At 43.2% G+C, this 24,601-nt stretch overlaps 2 protein-coding genes and 1 long non-coding RNA gene across 12 annotated transcripts; 2 read left to right on the top strand and 1 right to left on the bottom strand.

Annotated features, from left to right (window-relative positions):
• The first annotated feature begins 1,125 nt into the window (after positions 1–1,125).
• On the top strand, positions 1,126–11,554 carry srpk3 (SRSF protein kinase 3). 3 transcript variants are annotated; one of them, XM_052481790.1, is made up of 16 exons: positions 1,153–1,269; positions 1,958–2,066; positions 2,745–3,376; positions 3,644–3,752; positions 3,956–4,043; positions 4,335–4,422; positions 5,035–5,141; positions 5,477–5,642; positions 6,316–6,341; positions 7,505–7,703; positions 7,835–8,095; positions 8,250–8,347; positions 8,489–8,596; positions 8,744–8,813; positions 10,178–10,270; positions 10,851–11,554. In XM_052481790.1, exons 1-16 carry the CDS (start codon positions 1,254–1,256, stop codon positions 11,033–11,035), a joined length of 2,355 nt encoding a protein of 784 aa, XP_052337750.1. In that variant the 5' UTR covers positions 1,153–1,253; the 3' UTR covers positions 11,036–11,554. The 3 variants fall into 3 exon arrangements, with proteins under 3 accessions (XP_052337751.1, XP_052337750.1, XP_035650521.2); XM_035794628.2 differs by having other exon boundaries at positions 1,202–1,269; positions 1,955–2,066; XM_052481791.1 differs by lacking the exon at positions 1,958–2,066 and having other exon boundaries at positions 1,126–1,269.
• Positions 11,413–13,515, bottom strand: tsr2 (TSR2 ribosome maturation factor). Its single transcript, XM_035794637.2, has 5 exons — positions 13,350–13,515; positions 12,999–13,089; positions 12,703–12,794; positions 12,411–12,563; positions 11,413–12,297 (listed from the first exon to the last, which is right to left on the bottom strand). The coding sequence occupies exons 1-5, from the start codon at positions 13,425–13,427 to the stop codon at positions 12,175–12,177; spliced, it is 537 nt and encodes a 178-aa protein (XP_035650530.1). The 5' UTR covers positions 13,428–13,515; the 3' UTR covers positions 11,413–12,174.
• Positions 13,516–22,362: 8,847 nt separating this feature from the next.
• On the top strand, positions 22,363–23,561 carry LOC127912458 (uncharacterized). Of its 8 annotated transcripts, none has more exons than XR_008082810.1 (4): positions 22,363–22,512; positions 22,970–23,165; positions 23,313–23,410; positions 23,460–23,490. It is a non-coding gene; the product is annotated as an uncharacterized LOC127912458 (long non-coding RNA). The 8 variants fall into 8 exon arrangements; XR_008082812.1 differs by having other exon boundaries at positions 22,970–23,116; positions 23,460–23,474; XR_008082809.1 differs by lacking the exon at positions 23,313–23,410 and having other exon boundaries at positions 23,460–23,561.
• The last annotated feature ends 1,040 nt before the right edge of the window (positions 23,562–24,601 follow it).

Raw genomic sequence — 24,601 nt, 5'->3', positions numbered from 1 at the left:
TTCCTTGCCTCCATTTGTATTTGATGAGTCAACCACCTAATTGCGCACAATCCCAGAAACCCAAGCCAGAATGTTCACCATGTTCTTACGTCTCTTATTTTTGTCCCCTATTTCTCCTCCCTTTCCAATGTCTATCAAAATGTGTCCCTCCTCCCACATTCCCCCTCTTTCTGTAGCTCCTCATACTCCTGTCCTTGCCACAACAGGGTTGTAGACACAGACAGGAGTCAGTGCGGCAGAGACAGACAATCTGACCCGTGCCAACCCCTTCCAGTATATGACATTTATATTACATTTCCCCCAAATGTATCACATTCAACGTTCTTATGCTAAACCTCTGTCCAGCCAAACATCACCATTACTCAGTACAATCCTACATCGAAAAACAAACAACGTTGGGCCAAGCTATTATTTCAGCATAACCATGATAAACAAGCCATGAGTTGGCACAAGCAACCAGGAAGCCTCAATCTATTGGTAACTATACTGGTCTTCCACACCACAGCCCATCCACTTGGATTGGTATAGCCAAAGCTGAGGGGTGGGGCTGGGGAAATGTAACCACCATCATTGCATATTAAATTCATTGATGGAGCTATGAATGCAAAGATTTACAGTCCATGCAAAATCACTATACTATACATTGTTTTGTTACCAACAAAAACAATGGAATAGGCCACAGATGTTATACTAAATCTCATTAGGGATGTATTTATATTTAAGTTATATTCTTCAATAACATTCTTTCAGTTAAGAACAAACTATTATTTACAATGAAGGCCTACACCGGCCAAACATGGCCCAATTACAGCCGGTTGTGATTTTAAATTGAACCTTTATTTAACTAGGTACCTCAGTTAAGAACAAATTCGTGTTTGCATTAACGGCCTACCAAGGAACAGTGGGTTAACTGCTTGTTCAGGGACAACATATTTTTAATTTGATCCAGCAACCTTTCGGTTACTGGACCAACGCTCAAACCACTAGGCTACCTGCTGCACTGTGATACAGCCTGGATGGTAGATACATGCCAGGTTAATCGAAATGACAATTGACCAGGGTAGATTTGACAGATTACGTTTAAATGACTTGCCATACCCATATCCCCCTGGCCAGTGACCACTGTTCCATGGCCCTACCACCGCTCAGCTGACCCCACCACTGTTCCCAAAGCTCTTGTGCTCATATAACTACAGCGCAGGCGCGAACCTAAATGCAGCCTGCCAGCAGTGTGCGCGGTGACAGCTGCACTGATGATATCAATGAACGGTGAGAGTTTTAAAACATGCCAAATATTATGTTTGTATCTACCGTTTAACACAATGTAAATGATAAAGATGGTCGCATGACTACTAATTTATCTCATCGTTGAGTTAGAATTGATTTGTATGTTTCTGTCATTGTATAATAAAAAAAGCCTAGCTAACGTTAGCCAGCCAGCTGTCTGGCGCACGCAAGCTAACCAGCTAGCACAGACACTCCTTGCTAGCTAAACGAGCTAGCTAACGAGCTAGCTAATATGTTAAAAATATTTCCAGTGGCAATGTGTTTTCGTTCCAATATTTGTTACTAAGTTTTACACGTCAACGATATGTATTCAGATTTCACACACAAATAAATCCGCAGCTGGTAAGTAACGTTAGTCCAATTTGCAAATGGAAATGTAATATTTCCAGTTAGCGCTAGCTGATTGCTCCTTGCAACTCTGGATCCCTTGGACGTACCTAAGTCACCCCATTGAATGGTGAAATCAAGGTTTTAGGTTAGTTAGGGTTATGTAAGGGTTGCGGTAGGGGGTTACGGTTAGGGACGTCCCAAGGATCCCGTATTGCACTAACCCTAGCGGATTGTCCATGCGATTGAGTACTGCAGATACTACAAGGGAGCTCTATGATAGCCGTAACGTTAGCCTTGTGGATATATGGTAGTTAATGATATATTCCCTGATCGCCAGCAGTGTCCAGCGGTAATAACAACCCGCATAGCACCCACAGTAAGAAGCATAAGAAGAAAGGAAAGAAACATCGAAAAGGATCCGGTGACAACCTCCCCAGTTTGGATATTGGGTGAGCAACGTTGGCTACTCTAACGTTATTCCCATTCCCTGCCTATGCGTCGGCTACCAGCATGTATCAGTTCTTGCAGCTGGTTCTGTCTAGCTAGTAGTTATGTCTGTGCTATAAATACATGGGGGCGGTGGAGCGACTCACCTCTCCAGATAAGCACATTGACTCATGCCTCCCCCTTTCCTGCTCTGTGCCTATTTCAGTTTAACCCTGGCAAACCTTAACAATACCCATTTCACTGCTGTTACAAATACGTGTGGGGACCGTACAAATGTAGATATAAGGGGTGCACTACTTGGACAATCATTATCCCTTGGTAATTGCATAATCCCCCCAATGAATTTTGGAGACGGGCCACAGTCAGCACTCCACTTTAATTTAATGTGACGCACGTCTCACTCATAATAAAACACAAACCCCTCATTGCCTGTGTTGAAGCGCACGCATGCTTCTGTTTACAAGAGAATCACAGTATTTACATTGCTGAATGTCAAGTCAGTCTTTTAGATAACTAGTTAAATATAACTTATATAATTAGTCTATTTTTTTTTTCAGATAAAGGGATATTTTGCTGGTTGTTATTGTTTAGGCAAAGGCATCGTCACCACCTTCCTAAAGGCAAACGGAAACCATATTGAGATGGTTGTTTCATCAGGATGTTCTGTGTTTTTGTTTCAGGTCCCAGATTCCCACCGCAGATGAGTTGTGTCGCATCCTTACAATACACAGGCCTGCGACTCCACCAAAAACCTCTCCCACCCCTCCCCTCAACCTGTCCCAGAGGCCCCCGGACCTCCAACCCCCTGCCCCAATCAACCTGTCCCAGAGGCCCCCGGACCGCCAACCCCCGGACCTCCAACCCCCTGCCCCACTCAACCTGTCCCAGAGGCCCCCGGACCTCCAACCCCCTGCCCCACTCAACCTGTCCCAGAGGCCCCCGGACCTCCAACCCCCTGCCCCACTCAACCTCTCCCAGAGCCCTCCCCATCTCTTACGTCCTTCTGCTTTAACCACCAGGCCACTTCCTATACCACTAACTCCCTCCTCTGACACTCTGACCACCCCCGTACTATCCACCCCCGTACTATCCACCCCTGTACTGTCCACCCCTGTACTGTCCTCTCCCATAGCACCCTCACTAGGGATCCCTCCAATTCCGTTCTCTACTCCACCTAAACCACTGACCTCCTCATCTCAGACCACCTCTCCGCAGGCTCTCAGCCCACCCCCACCTGACTTCACCCCTCCACCAACAGAGCTGCTCGGATCAGATGATGAGGAGCAGGAGGACCCATCGGATTACTGCAAAGGTAGGCTATATAATTGTCTAATGGATCGATGCAATAGTGTGGCAGATTAGGAAAGTGAGGGTCAAGGTCATTCTATTTGAAAAATCAGCAGGGAGTGGAATTACTTGTGTTGGTGGTTATGTAATGAATGTAGTCACCACATGGATTTTGTAATAATACTTATGATATTGTAGATGCAGAATGTCAACCTCAAAATATAATTTATCAACGAGGATGATGCAATAATGCTAATTAGCCTGTGCGAGTGAAAGTCTATGTATATTTCAGGTGGGTACTACCCAGTGAAGATTGGAGACTTGTTCAATGGCCGATATCACGTAGTCAGAAAGCTTGGTTGGGGTCACTTCTCTACTGTATGGCTATGCTGGGACCTGCAGTAAGTGACTGATTTTCGAGTGCATCTGTTAAACTATACCAGTAATACACAAACGAGAAGCCTAATGATATTTATCCTGTTTTAATGTTTTTCATTCCTATCTTGTTTAATTCGGTGCTGAATGGTTAAGTTTTCATTATTGGCTTTTTTTCTTTTCTTTTTTTCTTCAGTTTGAGTCATGACATGATTGTGTTTGTGTGTAGGAGGAAGCGCTTTGTGGCACTGAAAGTGGTGAAGAGTGCTCTGCATTACACAGAGACGGCGCTGGATGAGATTAAACTGCTCAGATGTGTGAGTGCATTCCTATTTATTCACCCTCAGACAGACAGCACACCCACAGACATCATTCATTAATGGCTACAAGCCCAAGGGCATCCTCAAAAGCAAATGGCATAGTTGTTTGTTGAAATTGATTGATGTCATAATCATTGTACTGTGTACATGCCTAAGCTAGCCCAACACTCCGGGGAGTGTTGGGAGACTCCGGTCTAGTACATTCTAACAAACATCTCTAGCATATACGGATAGATCGCACTGTTTCTGAATTGAAGTAACTTTTCTGCGCTTATTTTGTGGCTTAAGGTGCGAGACAGTGACCCTACAGACCCCAAACGAGAGACCATTGTACAGCTTATTGATGACTTTAAGATATCCGGGGTCAATGGCGTGCGTATCCTTTCTGCTGCTTCCCGGCTGCAACTGGGTTTGGTGGACCCTGTAATCGACTGGGTTTGGTGGACCCTGTAATCGACTGGGTTTGGTGGACCCTGTAATCGACTGGGTTTGGTGGACCCTGTAATCGACTGGGTTTGGTGGACCTTGCACATCTTATTCCTCTCCTCCTACTTGCCTGGACTACTATTTTCCCTGTTTTCCTTCACCCATTTCAGACAGAAGATGTGGTATGTTACCTGTAAAAAAAGAATATAAGGCCATGTTTATATGACCCCCTTTCAAACAGCCCCTTCTAAACCATGGGGGCTGTTTGCAGTTCAAATTAAGGAGGTGTTAAACAATGGAAGTGTTGAATTTATGAATTTACCTGCAAAAAAGCAGAACCATTCACACGGACACAATACCTGTGTTTTGGTCACAGGGGCTGTGACAAGGAATCATGACTAGGTCATTAGGTGGCTTTTAATTTGTCCAGGTTTTTTTTACACACTACTTTCAGATATATAAAAATGCAGGCATGGTAAATAAATATGATTTTGGTCTGCGTATTAAAGGGATCTTTCATGTGTAAGTTTGAGTGAATCCGCTTCCTTAACTGGTGTGTCAGATGTGTGTATGGTGCTGGAGGTTCTGGGTCACCAGCTGCTGAAGTGGATCATCAAGTCCAACTACATGGGTCTTCCTCTAGTCTGTGTGAAGAGCATTCTCCGACAGGTACAGTGGTATACCACAGCTCTTTCCCCTTTTGTTTATAGCACATCAAGCAGGTTTGACACGGCGTCTATTCTATGTGAAGAGCATTCTCCGACTGGTAAGAAATACCACAGCACTTTCTCCTGTGTTTTATAGCATATCAAGCCGGTTTCACAGGTGCAGCGTTTAGAAAACAGCCAGTTAACCTGGAAAATATGATCAACGTATTAGATATTACCATTGCTAGCAGTTATGTTAATGATCCAGTAGTCAGTAATGCTTTACTAGAAACCCGGCCAGTTCCAAGTATCCATTTCAACCACCCCTATACATACTCCATGTCTTGCCCTCCACAGGTTCTGCAGGGCCTGGACTACCTGCACACCAAATGTAAGATCATCCACACCGACATCAAGCCGGAGAACATCCTGCTGGATGTAGATGAGGTGTACGTCAGACGGCTGGCTGCAGAGGCCACTGTGTGGCAGCAGTCAGGAGCCCCTCCTCCCTCGGGCTCCTCAGGTGAGCTGGAGCTAGTTCATTATGATGAAAACATCTAGACTTTCAACTTAAACATACGTTTTGTTACTAGTCAAACTTGTTCTGAGGGGTTATAGCATATGGTCATCTTGTGAGTGCTTCATGTGTGTCTGTATGTGTGCTGTAATTGTTAACATTTTAATTGGACTTGACAAATTACTGACTTAACAGTAATGTGAACGTTATACTGTACACCAGGGGTGTGGATGACCATTTTACTGGTTAAAACCAAATAGAAACTGTAGAAATGATAATGGGTCTACATATAGTCTCTTCATAATGCACAGAGGAATTTTGATGGCAAGGAAATATAGAAAATGTCAGTGTGGTCTTCTGGTGTTTGAAACCCCTGCTGTACACATACAGACAACTATCTATATTCACTTTGACTCCATCAAAAGCCTTTGCTCTCTCAAATTTAGCCAAAACTGTCGATGTAAATCTGTGGTGATTTGTTACTTGCATGTTTAGATGTTTCCTATGCGTCTGTCTCTTCTCTCTTTGGCATACTTTCTGCTATCAAATCTGCTCATCGTCATTTCTTCTGTCTCTATTTGGTTTCTAACTTTGTCCTGTTTTTCTTGTGTGTTTGTTTTTGTGGTCATTACGGTTTACTGTCCCTCCCTTCCTTTTTTACCTCGTTTTCTGATGGCAGTTAGCACCGCCCCAAGGGAGAACCAGGTATGTTCAGACTGAAGTCCTGCCTGCCTGCCACAGAAGGGATAGTCTTGCAAAAAAAATAAAAAATAACTTTTGGTGAACAGTGCTTTAACATTGATCATAACTCACCTCAGCTTTTGTGTGATGTGATCATGTTGCCTAACGATGATTTTCTGGCGTTGTGATGGTTGGTGTGTGTGTGTCTTTAGTGGTTCGTCTCCTACTCAGGTAGTGTATCATCTGTCTCTGCATGTCAAAACAGTAGTTGGCTTTCTAAACGACATGTAAAACAGGAGAGGGAACGGGGTCTTGGTGACTGAATTTATACCACAGTATATGCAGTGGTATAAACAACCTCAAGGACTTTTGAACTGGAGCGTGTGCTGTTGCCCTCCCCCGGCCATGGCTGGGGGAAGTTTAAAGCCGTAGCACTGTTATTCAGTTGGAAAACAGAATGCCATCTGATCCCTTGTGGTACAGTTGGCCCTTCCTCAAATTCCAGGCGTGGCTCACGTTAGCTGCCTCAGCAGATCACCGCAAAGCTAGCTAACCCACTGAGCCAAAGCCTGTTCAGACAGCCGTGGGCGCGTGAGTTCACCAGGTCAGCTTTGAGGGATACTGTCAAATGGGATGGACTTTCTGTAAGAGACCTACTGGAGAACTGTCAACGGTAACATGCTGGAGCTCAGAATAGCTAGCAGGATATAGAGAGGTTGCGGCGGGATCATGTTTAGTCTGCTTCCTACGTGCCCACAAGTTTTACTTGCAATCAAAACTCTGTTTGTTGTAGGGCAGTGATTCTGCCATGGAAATGAGGATTAGAATCAAAAGTAATCATGTGAAATGTAATTGAGCCCCATTGTAGATACAGTTATTAACGCCATCTGAACTCCATAATATTACTACAACGTATTAAAGCTCACCTGTCTGAGGAAGACTCGTTGTGTGAGAGAGACTGAAGACGGGCTAACATTTAATATTTCTCAGTTTGGTACTTCCTTTCTGCACACTCTGCTATTTTTCTGCCGGGCATGTACTCTGTGTTGGACCCTCTGGTCCTGTGCCCTGGAGTCAACCGTGTCAGGGAGCATCACATGGTCAGTCAGGCTGGCATCATGATTGGGAAAGCTCCAGATGTCCTGGCCTAACCCTGTATCTGTCTCTATGTCCATCTGTGTGTCTAGAACGGCAAGGTGACCAAGAACAAGAAGAAGAAGCTGAAGAGGAAGGCCAAGCGGCAGCAGCGTCTGCTGGAGGAGAGACTGGTGGACCTTCAGAAGATGGAGGATCTGGACGGGACTTCTCCACCAGACCCTTCCAACCCTCTACGCACCCCCTGCGGACAGGACGACGACGCTGGGGACCCAGAGAGGAATGCCAACAGTGAGTGGTTCACCTCTACTAGTGACACTGCAATGCCAATCCCTTCATAACGGTGATTTGGTAGCAGCTGTATTTCCTGGTTGAGTTTCTGTTTTAAATCCATATGTTGTTGATACCATTTCTTCTGCCAGACTCCTCTGTGGTGAAGGGGAATGAAAACGGGAACTGCTACACCCACGTCTCGTCCACGGCTAACACCAAGGCCAACCCGGAGTCTGGCTCGTTGTGGATCGAGGAGGGTTGGAACGGCCACAACCCCATGCGTTTCTGCAGCCCTGGCTCTGGGATGTCTGCTGGCTCCATACTGTCAGCCACGTCTGAGTCAGCACTGTCTACCCTGTCAGGCTACTCCACCGGGAGAGACAGCCAACGCTCCGGACTGTCCCCCAGCAGTCAGTATCTCACAGGCATCTCTCTCGTCTGTGATCCTGTCTGTCACTTCTGTTGTATATCTGGCACCAGCATGCAGTTGCCTTACTGTTCTCTGTATTTAGATGGTGAGGTTGTTGTGATTATGAGCTAAATTGTATGTCTGTGTCACTCTAGTGTTCAGCGCAGCAGATTTCCTGGTCAATCCCCTGGAACCACAGAATGCTGACAAAATACGCATCAAGATAGCAGACCTGGGAAATGCCTGTTGGGTGGTAAGTGACTGTTTTCAGCGGGAAGGGAAAGCTCTGTATGTTTTGGTTCTCATGATAACCTGGACTTGGAGCTGTTCTCTTGTGATGTGTGGAGATGGTACAGAACAGCATGGTGTTAATCAGCCCCCCCTACTTCCCCAGCACAAACACTTCACAGAAGACATCCAGACACGTCAGTACCGTGCCCTGGAGGTGTTGATAGGGGCAGAATACGGCACTCCAGCAGACATCTGGAGCGTAGCCTGCATGGTAAGCTAGGAAACCGTGACGGACCACTCAAACCACCACCTTCTTCACATCATCCTATGTATGTGTCCTGTTTCGTCTGAGATCTCCCACTGTAACGTTGCCCTTCTGTGGATTGTATTTTTGATCAACGTGACATTTTTGTTGCAGGCGTTTGAGTTGGCTACAGGGGACTACCTGTTCGAGCCCCACTCAGGAGAGGACTACACTAGAGATGAAGGTCTGTACCAGGGGTATTCAAATAATAATAAAAGGGTGGATCAGCTTTAATTTTGCAGATTGTTGCTTCCATCAATGTAATTGTCTACATTTCCAATACCCCATATTTTTTTTTTTTTTTTTAAGTTTGGGGTCAACATATTTGTCCATTTTAAAATAACATCAAATTGATCAGAAATACAATGTAGACGTTAATGTTGTAAATGTTAATGCTGATTTTTTTAAATGGAATATCTACATTTATCAGCAACCATCACTCATATTCCAATGGCATGTTGTTAGCTAATCCAAGTTTATAATTTTTAAAAGGTGAATTGATCATTAGAAAACCCTTTTGCAATTATTAGCACAGCTGAAAACTGTTCTGATTAAAGAAGCAACAAAACAGGCCTTTAGACTAGTTGAGTATCTGAAACTAGTCAGCCTATTCTTGTACTGAGAAATTAAGGCTATTCTATGAAGGCTATTCCATGCTAGAAATTGCCAAGAAACTGTCTCTAACCAGAATAGAAAGAGGAATGGGAGGCCCCGGTGCACAACTGAGCAAGAGGACCAGTACATTAGTGTCTAGTTTGAGAAACAGACGTCTCACAAGTCCTCAACTGATAGCTTCATTAAATAGTACTCTCAAAACACCAGTCTCAACGTCAACAGTGAAGAGGTGACTCCGGGATGCTGGCCTTCTAGGCAGATTTAGTCTGTCCAGTGTCTGTTCTTTCACCCATATTTTTTTCTTTTTATTGGCCAGTCTGAGAGATGACTTTCTTTGCCACTCTGCTAAGAAGCCAGCATCCAGGAGTCGCCACTTCACTGACGTTGAGACTGGTGTTTTGATGGTACTATTTAATTAAACTTTCTGATGTTATTTTAATGGACAAAATGACTTTTTTTCTTTCAAAACAAGAGAGCATCTCTGATGACTAGTTGCACCCACCTGGTGTCCCAGGTCTACATCAATCCCTGATTTTAGATGGGAACAATGCAGTGGAACTGACTTCGAGGTCCACAGTTGAGTTTGAGGGATCTGTACTCGTCTCGGCCTGTGGTTCTCAAACCTCTTAACCGGGGATGCCAGCCATTCCAGGGATTTGATCTATTCCAGGGCTAGCACACCTGATTCCAATAGGCAACTTATCAAAAAGCCCTTACGAGGTGAATCAGGTGAGCTTGTTCAGGACTACAACAAAATTGTGAAATACCTGAACTGGGGGTCCACAAAGAGGTTTTGTATGTAAATAAGCTGTTCGAGCTAGACAATTTCTGATTCCACACAGAACAGGAAGCCATTCATTTGTAAATTGTTACATAGTGAGTTATTTTAATGAGAATTTAACAGGGACTTAATGCTCTCTTTTGTTCTCTCAGATCACATTGCACACATCATTGAGTTAATGGGAGCCATTCCGCCCCCTTTTGCTCTGTCTGGGAGATATTCACGAGAATACTTTGACAGGCGAGGTAAGTCTGGCAGTAAAATAGGTGCAAAAAAAGTCAATGTATCCGTAATGGTTTTGTACTGTATGTAAAAGCTATGTCACAGAATAGTCTGTGGTTCAAGAGAAAAATGCCTCGTTGAGCAACGTGTCAACAAGAAATATCAGACTGATTTAGATGTGAATTGTAGTACTGTAACATGTCCTGTCTCGTATTACTCATCTGCTTAGAGTACCACAATATATTTTCCTTCAGTGTTCCTAGAACAGATGTCGACAGAAATATCCTCAAAATGACTAGCACATCTGTATGGTGCCTAATAGGAGTTATTATTTAACTCGGCAAGTTCGGGGCAGTTAAAGAAAAAAATCTTATTTACAATGAAGTTAAACCCTAACCCAATTGTGCGCCACCCTATGGGAATCCCAATCACATCCGGTTGTGATACAGCCTGGTCTGTATTGACGCCTCTAGCACTGAGATGCAGTGCCTTAGTGCTACGCCACTCGGCAGCCCCCAAAATGATGTTCTGAGAGACGATGTCCCTATTTCTGTGGTTTAATGTTTAGCTCACTGGAACAATGTATTGTTTTCCCTCCTGAAGGTGAGCTGAGGCACATAGCCAACCTGAAGCCATGGGGTCTGTTTGAGGTGCTGTTGGAGAAGTATGAGTGGCCACTGGAGCAGGCGGCCCAGTTCAGTGACTTCCTCCTCACCATGCTGGACGTCACACCAGAGAAGAGAGCCACTGCCGCTCAGTGTTTGCAGCACCCCTGGCTCAACTTGTAGACTACTGTCCACCACCACAACACAACTACCATGCGTCTAACCTTTAATGTATACCACTGAGTCCATACTGTACCACTAAGTCAGTGTGGTTATTCTCAGCCTAGATGGAGATCTTTTCTAAATGAAACGTTGAGTATTTATCTAAAGTTAATATAAACTGACGTTACCATTACTCTGAGCACATAAGTAGCATTAACCTAAATCTACAGATTCTTTGTATTTATTAAAGCAGCATTACAGGTTCTATAAATGGTTGGGATGAATATGATATCTGTAGTTTGTTTTAAAATGGATGATCTACTTCTCATTGTGCTGAGTCACATTTGTTAAAATAGTGCCTTGATATGCCAGGTGTACAAAAAAAGTCTACAAAAAAAATCCTTCACTTTGTTTTATACATGTCGCCAAACTGTATGTGGAATGCTTATTTTGTGAACATAAAATGTGTTTAAACATGACTGAAAGAAAGGCCAGATATCTTACAACCTGTATTCTTCAGAAATAAATCTTTAAACCAGATTCAGAGTACTGTATGCCACTGTCATGCGGCCAAGAGATGGTGAATTGAGTACATTAAATAAATTCACCATTCTTAAGTTGGCTGTTTTAAGTTTTATATTCAGCACTGCCGACTATACTGTAAATAAACATGTTGTAGCAGGTAGACCTCTATCACTTTGATATGAAAATAGAACATGGATCAGTGCAATGGAGCACTATCCCTTACTCAGTAATACATACTATTGGAAAGGGGATACCTAGTCAGTTGTTCAACTGATATCTTCCGCATTTAACCCAACCCCTCAGAGGGGTGGGGGCCTGCCTCGGCATTGTAGGTGAGTGATGTATATATATATATACACACTATAGATGGTTATTTAAATCGCTACTGAACTGGATTTCCATGTACCAAAAACAATGAAATTCCTGTAAACAGTGACAGTTCCTCAGAAGATGCCCTAATAAGAGTGACCTCTTGACACCTGCATAAATGTGAACTCGAGGTATAGGTTAACGTGTCCAGGTTTTCATCAGAACATATGTCCGTCCTCCCAATATGACAGAACCATCGTAGAGACACGTATAAAACAAAACGGAGGCAGTAAAATCCCAATTCACTCAGCACTTCCACAGTAATGTCACTTCCTGCGCACCACTGTCGTCCAACCATCGTTTTCCTCTTGAGACTGGGGTTGATCTGTCTGTTTGGGTGCCGATCTACGCGGGGGGGTTGTTGACGTTGCTGCTTCACACTCCATGAACTAGATTACAATGACAAGATTTACAATGCCTCAATCACAACCTTTTCAGAATTGACACGACTGACTTGCATTCAAATAGTCAATTTGACATCTTATACCAATAAAATCCTTACCTCTGTTTCATCGCCATTACACTCTTCAGCGTTTGGTTGGTGTGTGACCTTGGCTCGTTCTGCACTCTTGTTAAGTTTGACTATCTGATCTTTGACCTCTGCAAGCTTTCCTTGTTGACACTGTGTAAAGATCTGGCTAACCTTCTGTGCCACCTGATCAATGAAAAAAGCATTGATTTAGAGACATTTTGACATTAAGAATGCGCTTACTTGAAAATGAAACAGACCTTCAGGTTGCCCCAATATTGTGTGTTGACATTTTAAATGTCTGAATTGAAAACTAAATGTGCACCTGAGGTAAACTGCCATCATCCACCACTGTATCAAACTCATTGTTCATAAGGTCTGCAATGTAGTCCTCCACTTCATCTGGCTGCAGGTTTGCTGTAAAATAAGTTTCAATTAGATTGAACTGAAAGTCTGCCTGGGACTGTTCAGCATGTCAACAAGTAACCTGAACTGAGCAGACACGGGTGCTTCATACTAGCAGTTGTGTGGTAACGCAAAGAAGAAGATGCGACGTATATAATAATACAAAAAGCATTTGGGTGACGTTAGGCCATGTATGGAAATCATGGGTCAGGTTACCGTTGTCATGAAAATATTGTTGGACCACATCCACCATCCAATCTGCCTTCTGTTGGCCGTACACGCCTCCAAATCCATTATCAACTGCGATCTGCAAAACAACGTTTGTACACTATTTGTTACACACGTAACTACAAACATCGGTATACTACTTAATTAGATCTCTAGGAAGCTGACACGCTTATAACGTTGTCGCTATAGAGCTAGCTAACCAAACAGCACAGTCCAACAACTACAGCTAGCTATCAGCACGGCCCATGAATGTCCTTATTGCTATCTACGACTGAATAATTACACCATTAGAGCCTGTGCTCGAATATACAGTGTTTGATATATTAAATATTCACCTACCTGTAAAACAGGCCACGTTTCTAGGACTGCTCTCACTGCTTCAGTGAAAAGTTCACGTGCAGTCTTCTGCGCTTCCATTTTGAAAATAATCAGGCATTACATGACGAGTGACCAGTGAGTGATTCGAATTTGCTCAAGCAAGGTAACGAAGTTGATCCCAGATGTCATCGACCATCATTCCCCACCAATTCAATTCAATTCAAGGGCTTTATTGGCATGGGAAACATGTGTTAACATTGCCAAAGCAAGTGAGGTAGACAACATACAAAGTGAATATATAAAGTGAAAAACAACAAATTAACAGTAAACATTATACACATGCAGAAGTTTAAAAACAGTAAAGACATTACAAATGTCATATTATATATATATATATACAATGTACAAATAGTTAAATGACACAAGATAAAATGAATAAGCATAAATATGGGTTGTATTTACAAAGAATAGACGAGGCAAATTTTGTTTTGGGATAAATGATGCATATAAACCCTGGACAAAATTATATATATTTACATAGTTTTGTGTTGTAGTAGGGAAAATAACATTAGTCATCTCAAAATAGTATATTTTAAGGTTTGTATATATTTTTTTTCTCACATAAAAATATAATTTAAACGTATGAATTAAGAGGCCTGTAATATAATAAACCTGGACAAAAAAAGCTTGTAGAGATTAATAAATGCATTTCTATATAACTTCCAAAATATGTTTTACAGTAGAGCCAAGATGGAGGCACGGTGGCTTCAACACAGCGCCCTCTGTCAGTCATCTAGTGTATACTGTATATACATTGAACAAAAATATAAACGCAACCCGCGTAATACATTAATTAGGTCCTAATATATGGATTTCACATGACTGGGAATACAAATATGCATCTATTGGTCACAACCCCCCCAGTCAGTATCTGGTGTGCAGCATAACACATCTCCTTCACATACAGTTGACCAGGCTGTTGATTGTGGCCTGTGGAATGTTGTCCCTCTCCTCTTCAATGACCATGTGGAGTTGCTGGATATTGACGGGAACTGGAACACTCTGTCATACACATCGATCCAGATCATCCCAAACACGCTCAATGAGGGACATGTCTGCTGATTATAAAAAAACAAAAGTCTGCTGAGTATGTATGCAGGTCATAGGATAACTGGGCCATTTTCAGCTTCTATGAAATGTGTACAGATCCTTGCTTCTTGGAGCTGTGCATTATCATGCTGAAACATGAGGTGATGGATTCAAATTGCCATCGATAAAATGCAATTGTTTTTGTTGTCCGTAGCTTAATGCCTGCCCATACCATAACCCCACCGTCACCATAGTGGCATCAGTTTTTTGGTATGTTTGGTATTTTATTAGGATCCCCATTAGCTGTTGCAAAAGCAGCAGCTACTTTTCCTGGGGTCCACACAAAACATGAAACATAATACAGAATGACATAATACAGAACATCAATAGACAAGAACAGGTCAAGGACAGAACTACATGCATTTTTAAAAAGGCACACGTAGCCTACATATCAATGCATACACACAAACTATCTCGGTCAAATAGTTGACTTCAGCAAACCGCTTGCCCACACAACACCATACACACTGTCTGCCATCTGCCCAATACAGTAGAAACCTTGATTCATCCGTGAAGAGCACACTTCGCCGACGTGCCAGTGGCCATCGAAGGTGAGTATTTGCCCATTTGCCCACTGCAGTCAGGTCAAGACCCTGGTGAGGATGACGAACACGCAGATGAGCTTCACTGAGATGGTTTCTGACAAAATTATTTGGTTGTGCAATACAACAGTTTCATCATTTGTACGGGTGGTTGGCCTCAGACGATAACGCAGTTGAAGAAGCCGGATGTGGAGGTCCTGGGCTGGCGTGGTTACACGTGGTCTGCGGTTGTGAGGCTGGTTGGACTTACTGCCAAATTCTCTAAAATGAAGTTGGAGGTGGCTTATGGTAGACAAATTAACATTACATTCTCTGGCAACAGCTCTGGTGGACATTCCTGCAGTCAGTATGCCAATTGCACACTCCCTCAAAACTTGAGTCACCTGTAGCATTGTGTTGTCTGACAAAACTGCACATTTTAGAGTGGTCTTTTATTTTGTCCCCAGCACATTTGTGTAATGATCATGCTATTTAATCAGCTTCTTGATTTGTCTCACCTGTCAGGTGGATTATTTTGGCAAAGGAGAAATGCTCACTAACAGGGGTGTAAACAAATTTGTGCACAAAATTTGGGAGAAATAAGATTTTTGTGAGTATGGAACATTTCTGAGATCTTTTATTTCAACTCATGAAACATAGGACCAACACTTTCCATGTTGCGTTTATATTTTTGTTCACTATAAATCATTGATTGGGACATATTATTATAAGATAAAATCTCTTCATCTTGAATATATCAACTGTATCTGTTATCTGTAAAATTGTTTTATTGTATCTAAAAAGAAGTTCAGCAGGTGAACCGGTCTGTGAAGATTCCCAGTCAACTCATGATTGATCAGATATACCCCCCAAAAATTAACAACTTTTTATTGAGTTTAAAACATTTTTCCGGAGGGTTACATGTACAAAAAAACAATGAAAGAAATGCACACAAATATACCCCCCACACACACACACACACACACACACACTTCCCAGGCCCGAAGAAAGCATGCCTTCCACCCCTTCCCATCCCACCTAGCAACTGAAGTTGCGTATCAATCCCGCGCCCACCAATCCATCCCATGTCTCCCCTTACATTCCCCCCGCCCTCCCCCACAACGATCAGTACCACCCCACCCCTGAAAGCAAAGAAAATAACAAAAGTCTAAAGTTTGTATGTGTTGGGCTTAAGCTGAGATTGTTCTTTACAGAGTCAAGTATATTTGTCCAGGGCACAATTGTTCCTTCATAGCACCTTGACCTGACTGCAGTGGTGTTGATAATTCTGTTATAACTTTGAATAGTAACTGTATCCACTGGTTACATTTTTTATTTTACCTTTATTTAACCAGGCAAGTCAGTTAAGAACAAATTCTTATTTTCAACAGTTGGTTAACTGCCTGTTCAGGGGCAGAACGACAGATTTGTATCTTGTCAGCTCGGGGGTTTGAACTTGCAACCTTCCGGGTACTAGTCCAACGCTCTAACCACTAGGCAACCCTGCTGCCCCAAATGGGAGAAAGTGAGGTGGTGCCAGCAGTAATCTGCTCTGACTGATTGAGAGATTCAATGAGTTATCATCGTTAAGTAACTATAGATGAAAAGCATTGAATATTTAAATGTATGTACTTCAAACTGAATTTTGTAACTTTGCCCCAGAAGCATTTAACTGCAGGGCACTCCCACATCATATGAAGGAATGTGTCTGATTTAGGGGACACTGGGAACTGTTGGGAGTTGGGGCCAATTTCATCGTAAAAAAAAAGTTTCCTTGGTGTTAAATTCAGTCTGTGAAGAAAATAAACATGTTTAAATTGATGGTTCGGATTACAAGGTCATATTTTCAAATATTCTGTTTCTGTCACGATCGTCGTAAGAAACGGACCAAAGCGCAGCGTGGTGTGAAAGCATGATTTAATGAAGACGGGGGGGAAAAAAAAACATAAAATACACTAAAACAAACTAACAAACTAACCAGACGAACGTGAAAGCTATAGAAACAGAGTGCTAACATGCAACATCACATAGACAATAACCCACAAACCACAATACAACACAGGCTACCTAAATATGGTTCCCAATCAGCGACAACGACAACGACAAACACCTGCCTCTGATTGAGAACCATATCAGGCCAAAACACATAGAAACAGACTAACAAGACATGCAACATAGAATGCCCACTCATATCACACCCTGACCAACCAAAACATAGAAACAAACAACGCAAATAATGGTCAGAGTGTGTGTGACAGTACCCCACCCCCCTCTAAGGTGCGGACTCCGGCCGCAAAACCTAAACCTATAGGGGAGGGTCTGGGTGGGCATCTGGCCGCAGTGCGGGACGTGGACCCCACTCCACCATAGTCATTGCCCTCTTCAAGGGCCTCTTTAGAGTGACGACCCTCGTCTCCGACCTTGAGTCTAAGACCCTAATTAAAGGCCCCACTAGACTGAGGAGCGCCTCTGGCTCTGGCGGCTCCTGGCTGGCTGACGGCTCTGGCGGCTCAGGACAGACGGGAGACTCTGGCGGCTCAGGACAGACGGGAGAGGACAGACGGGAGACTCTGGCGGCTCACTCTGGCGGCTCAGGACAGACGGGAGACTCTGGCGGCTCAGGACAGACGGGAGACTCTGGCGGCTCAGGACAGACGGGAGACTCTGGCGGCTCAGGACAGACGGGAGACTCTGGGCTCAGGACAGACGGGAGACTCTGGCGGCTCAGGACAGACGGGAGACTCTGGCGGCTCAGGACAGACGGGAGACTCTGGCGGCTCAGGACAGACGGGAGACTCTGGCGGCTCAGGACAGACAGGCCGGGGGCTCTGGCGGCTCAGGGAGACTCTGGCGGCTCAGGACAGACGGGGAGACTCTGGCGGCTCAGGACAGACGGGGCTCAGACTCTGGCGGCTCAGGACAGACGGGAGACTCTGGCGGCTCAGGACAGACGGGAGACTCTGGCGGCTCAGGACAGACGGGAGACTCTGGCGGCTCAGGACAGACGGGAGCACCTGTAGGGATGAGACGGAGAGACAGCCTGGTGCGGGGGGCTGCCACCGGAGGGCTGGTGCGTGCAGGCGCACTGGAGCTCTTGAGCACCGAGCCTGCCCAACCTTACCTGGTTGAATGCTCCCGGTAGCCAGGCCAGTGCGGCAAGGTGGAATAGCCCGCACTGGCGAACCGGGGACACCATGCGTAAGGCTGGTGCCATGTACACCGCCCCGAGGAGACGCACTGGAGACCAGATGCGTAAAGCCGGCTTCATGGCACCTGGCTCGATGCCCACTCTAGCCCGGCCGATACGAGCTAGAATGTACCTCACCGGGCTATGCACAGCACCTGGGACACAGTGCGCTCCACCGCATAACACGGTGCCTGCCCGATCTCTCTCTCTCCGGTAAGCACGGGAGGTTGGTGCAGGTCTCCTACCTGGCTTCACCACAATCCCCGTATGCCCAACCAGCAAGAAATTTTTGGGGCTGCCACTCGGGCTTCCAGCCACACTGCCGTGCTGCCTCCTCTGCTTTGGGGCGGCAATATTCCCCTGGCTGTGTCCAGGGTCCTTCACCGTCCAGAATCTCCTCCCAAGTCCATGAGTCCTGCGTTCTTTGCTGCTGCTGCTGGCCGTTACCACGCTGCTTGGTCCATTGTTGGTGGGTTATTCTGTAATGATCGTCGTAAGAAGCGGACCAAAGCGCAGCGGGTGTGAAGCATGATTTAATGAAGACGGGAAAAAAACACGAAATACACTAAAACAAACAAACTAACTAACCAGACGAACGTGACCGCTATAGAAACAGAGTGCTAACATGCAACATCACATAGACAATAACCCACAAACCACAATACAACACAGGTTACTTAAATATGGTTCCCAATCAGAGACAACGACAAACACCTGCCTCTGATTGAGAACCATATCAGGCCAAAACACATAGAAACAGACTAACTAGACATGCAACATAGAATGCCCACTCATATCACACCCTGACCAACCAAAACATAGAAACAAACAACGCAAATAATGGTCAGAGTGACAGTTTCAGTTGAAGAGTTTTTCAGACTCAATTATCGGTGGACTTTTTTAATGGCTAGCTCAGAATATGAGCTTTCAAAAAGTTTATATATTAGATAAGTTCAGTCCTTTCAGGAGCCCAGAATTTATTTAAATGTGATACACAATATTGAATAACACCACAAACCAGATAACAATCTTGAGAAATGTACAACTTTATTGAGCTATATATTTTTGAATACATAGAATTAACATCTTACAACATTTATATATTCAAGATACTTTTCCATACTTAAATCGTAACAAGTACAGTGCCGTGAAAAGTATTAGCCCCTTTTCTGATTTCTTTACATTTTTGCATATTTTTGATATTGAATGTTATCAGATCTTCAACCAAAACCTGTGTACACAAATAACACTTTGATACTTATTTAATAAAGTTATGAAACGCTTAATGCCTCTGTGTAAAAAAAGTAATTGCCACCGTACACTCAACAACTGGTTGTGCCACCGTACACTCAACAACTGGTTGTGCCACCGTACACTCAACAACTGGTTGTGCCACCGTACACTCAACAACTGGTTGTGCCACCGTACACTCAACAACTGGTTGTGCCACCGTACACTCAACAACTGGTTGTGCCACCTTACACTCAACAATCGGTTGTGCCACCTTTAGCTGCAATGATTGTAACAAAACGCTTCATGCAGTTGTTGATCAGTCTCTCACATCGCTGTGAAGCAATTTTGGCCCACTCTTCCATGCAGAACTGCTTTAACTCAGCAACATTTGTGGGTTTTCATGCATGAACTGCTCGTTCCAAGTCCTACCACAACAACTCAATCAGGATTAGGTTGGATTGGACTTTGACTAGGCCATTCCAAAACATAAAATGTGTTGCTTTTCAACCATTTTAATATAGACTTGATTGTGTGCTATGGATCATTGTCTTGCTGCATGATCCAGCTGCGCTTCAGCTTACGGATGGATGGCCTGACATTCTCCTGTAGAATTCTCTGATACAGAGCATTGTTCCTCTAATGATGACAAGTCATCCAGGTCCTGAGGCAGCAAAGCATCCCCAAACCATCACACTACCACCACCACGCTTGACCGTTGGTAAGAGGTTCTTACTGTGGAATGCAGTGTTTGGTGTTCGCCAGACATAATGGGACCCATGTCCTCCAAAAAGGTTGACTCAAGTTTGCCAAATAAATACCTGGATGACCATCGAGATGCTCTACGGACAGATGACTCAAAATAATAACTTTTTGGATGACATGGGTCCCGTTATGTCTGCCGAAAACCAAACACTGCATTCCACAGTAAGAACCTCTTACCAACGGTCAAGCATGATGGTGGTAGTGTGATGGTTTGGGGATACTTTGCTGCCTCAGGACCTGGATGACTTGCCATCATTGAAGGAACCATAAATCCTGCTCTGTATCAGGAGAATGTCAGGCCAGCCGTCCGTGAATTGAAGCTGAAGCACAGCTGGGTTATGCAGCAAGACAATGATCCAAAAAACATGTCTACATCCGAATAGTTGAAAAGCAACTAATTTGAAGTTTTAGAATGTTCTAGTCAAAGTTCAGACCTGATCCTGATTGAAATGTTGTGGCAGGACCTGAAATGAGCAGTTCATATTTGAAAATCAACAAATGCCAGAGTTAGAGCAGTTCTCAACGGAAGAGGGGGACAACATTCCTCCACAGCGATGTGAGAGACTGATCAACAACTATATGAAGTGTTTGGTTGCAGTCAATGTAGCTAAAGGAGGCACACCCAGTTATTGAGTGTAAGAGGGCAATTACTTTTTTACACAGGGCATTGGGTGTTGCATAACTTTGTTTATTAAATAAACAATATATGTAATTGTTGCGTTATTTCTTCACTCAAGTTTTGGTTGAAGATCTGGTAACATTCAATGTCAAAAATAGAGAAAATCAGAAAGGGGCAAAGACTTTCACAGCACTGTATGTGGACTCAATAAAGCAATTTATAGTTTGCAGTTACTTGGAAGGAAATGGCTGACTTAAAGACACACAGAGCAATTTGACAGCTTCTGAGCAAAGTTCGGAAGAATCATATCATGCAATATTGCAGATAACTTTGGTATTGGACTGAGGCAAAAGCTGATGGCAACCAAAAGCAAAGCTCTTTTACAATACACATTGAGGCGTGCATTTATAGCTGTGTTGTACACATTTGTTTGTTGATTAACAGTATATCAACCGATAGAGACTATGAAATATCTTAATAAATCCAGTCAAAAGGTAATAACATTTTAAATGTACAGATGCGGACAATATAGCATAGCGTTATATCACCAAAATCTTTTTTATAAAAGGAGAATTACACAACCAGTGCTGTAATCAAATGATCAAAATTGTGGTTTGTAAATGTTTTGCCTTTAAAATGAATTCTTCTTTAATGGGGAATATACTAACAGCTCATATAACCAAGTTCCTCAGGTTGTGTTAAATGAATCAAAATCATCTCTCTATAGTATTATGGTCTTAATCCTCCCAATTCACTGGGGTGAGCTAGAATCGTGATGTGCTGAAGACCATTAATACACGGCCATTTACTTGAAGTGAAACTTTGGCTAAATCAAACCTCAGGAGGATAATTACATTCATAAAATACTATTCCGAATGGCATTATTTGTAGATAAGTGTTTGTAGTACAGTTACATTAAAAGATTCAGACACTCAAAAGAGTGGGTAAATACAGGAGCAAACATTACAGTGACTGTCATGACTGTAAATATTTTCTTATATTGTCTGACTAAATGTATGTAGTTGTGAAGAAATAAAGCATGGCGTGGTATTTCAGTGCGTCACCGATATGATGGCGTGGTATTTGCGTGATTTATTTTGCTTCATAAAGCAAATATGATTGGCGTATTTTGCTTGACAAGTCATAAAGAAGGGAGCAAATATGATGGCTGTGGTATTTCCAGTGCGTCTATAATAACTTCATGATTTTTTCGCTGTATCTTCATGATCCATCTGATATAATAACCACAGGTTCATGATGGCGTGGTATTTCAGATATAATAACCACAGGTTCATGATGGCGTGGTATTTCACTACCCCAGAATGGGTGGTATTTCAGTGCGCTCAACTCAAACCATATAATAACCACAGGTTCATGATGGCGTGGTATTTCAGTGCGTCACCGATATAATAACCACAGGTTCATGATGGCGTGGTATTTCAGTGCGTCACCGATATAATAACCACAGGTTCATGATGGCGTGGTATTTCAGTGCGTCACCGATATAATAACCACAGGTTCATGATGGCGTGGTATTTCAGTGCGTCACCGATATAATAACCACAGGTTCATGATGGCGTGGTATTTCAGTGCGTCACCGATATAATAACCACAGGTTCATGATGGCGTGGTATTTCAGTGCGTCACCGATATAATAACCACAGGTTCATGATGGCGTGGTATTTCAGTGCGTCACCGATATAATAACCACAGGTTCATGATGGCGTGGTATTTCAGTGCGGCACCGATATAATAACCACAGGTTCATGATGGCGTGGTATTTCAGTGCGTCACCGATATAATAACCACAGGTTCATGATGGCGTGGTATTTCAGTGCGTCACCGATGGCGTGGTATAATAACCACAGGTTCATGATGGCGTGGTATTTCAGTGCGTCACCGATATAATAACCACAGGTTCATGATGGCGTGGTATTTCAGTGCACCGTATAATAACCACAGGTTCATGATGGCGTGGTATTTCCGACCGATATAATAACCACAGGTTCATGATGGCGTGGGTTCATTTCAGTGGTTCGGCGTCACCGATATAATAACCACAGGTTCATGATGGCGTGGTATTTCAGTGCGTCACCACAGGTTCATATAAGTGCGTCAACCACAGGTTCATGATGGCGTGGTATTTCAGTGACCGATATAATAACCACAGGTTCATGATGGCGTGGTATTTCAGTGCGTCACCGATATAATAACCACAGGTTCATGATGGCGTGGTATTTCAGTGCGTCACCGATATAATAACCACAGGTTCATGATGGCGTGGTATTTCAGTGCGTCACCGATATAATAACCACAGGTTCATGATGGCGTGGTATTTCAGTGCGTCACCGATATAATAACCACAGGTTCATGATGGCGTGGTATTTCAGTGTATAATAACCACAGGTTCACCGATATAATAACCACAGGTTCATGATGGTATTTCAGTATTTCAGTGGTATTTAACCAGGTTCATGATGGCGTGGTATTTCAGTGCGATATAATAACCACAGGTTTATGATGGCGTGGTATTTCAGTGCGTCACCGATATAATAACCACAGGTTCATGATGGCGTGGTATTTCAGTGTGTCACCGATATAATAACCACAGGTTTATGATGGCGTGGTATTTCAGTGTGTCACCGATATAATAACCACAGGTTCATGATGGCGTGGTATTTCAGTGTGTCACCGATATAATAACCACAGGTTTATGATGGCATGGTATTTCACTTGACAATTTACACTGTAGTCCTTTCCAAACCGCTGCTCAGATGGGAAAAATAATAACTATTGCCCCAATCCAAAGAGCTTTTGAATATCCAAATCCAGTTTTTACACACAGTGGACGGAGCCTATCAAACTAAACATTCTCTTCACAAAACATCTTGAGCATTTACATATTCATACAATATACACACAGATCTAAAACATATTCAGATGTGCAGCCATGAAGAACGTGTCAGAGAAAAATGCCAGTCTAATGTGTTGGTTGCTCCATAGGCTACATTCCATTTATATCTGCAACTTCCTGTAGTGTTATACCTACTGAATATGGCCCTGTTTTCCCAACCAACTATAGGAAAAACATCATATCACAATGCTGTGGACTGTAGCCTCCGCATAACATACCATTCCTAAATGCTATCAGAGCACCAACTTGTTTGGCAGGCTTCTGCATCAGACATTTGCCAAATGTATTGCTTGTGTTTGTTTAAATTCCTTTTCAAATGGTATGTTTTACAGTACAGTACCTACATATGTATACACACACACACACACACACCAGTTTACAGTACATGTTCATACCTTTTCAACCTCATCAACACATCTCATGCCCATTAGATATGCTGGGCTGTATGGTAAAGCTGCTTCAAAACCAAGTCTCATTGCATTGTCCTAATTGCATTGTCCAATCTGTAATCCAACTCTCCTTGACAACTGAAGAACATCGTCTTAACCTCGGCACATACACTACACCTTAGAATTGAACTTGTTTTGCTTTATAAAGAAATGTCAAACAGTTTTATCAATACTGAAAACTACAAGAAGTTTCTTGTTTCTTGGCTCAATAAAAAAAAACAAAGCGCTTTGTCAACAGTGATATCAAAATCTCACTATTTGAATCCAAATGTAAAAGTGACAATGGGCAATAAAACAGTCTCCAGTATCTTTTTTTTGTTCTACTTAAAGTTGTGACTTCATTGTTTTTGTGTTCGATATAAAGTATTCAATCCACTGGTAAATTTGGACAGGGATCACGTACTGTACAACTTGTTATTGCGTAGTACAACAGTTATTG

Source organism: Oncorhynchus keta, chromosome 27, assembly GCF_023373465.1.
Source record: "Oncorhynchus keta strain PuntledgeMale-10-30-2019 chromosome 27, Oket_V2, whole genome shotgun sequence".
Lineage (NCBI taxonomy): Eukaryota > Metazoa > Chordata > Actinopteri > Salmoniformes > Salmonidae > Oncorhynchus > Oncorhynchus keta.
This window is presented reverse-complemented; position numbering and strand designations above follow the sequence as displayed.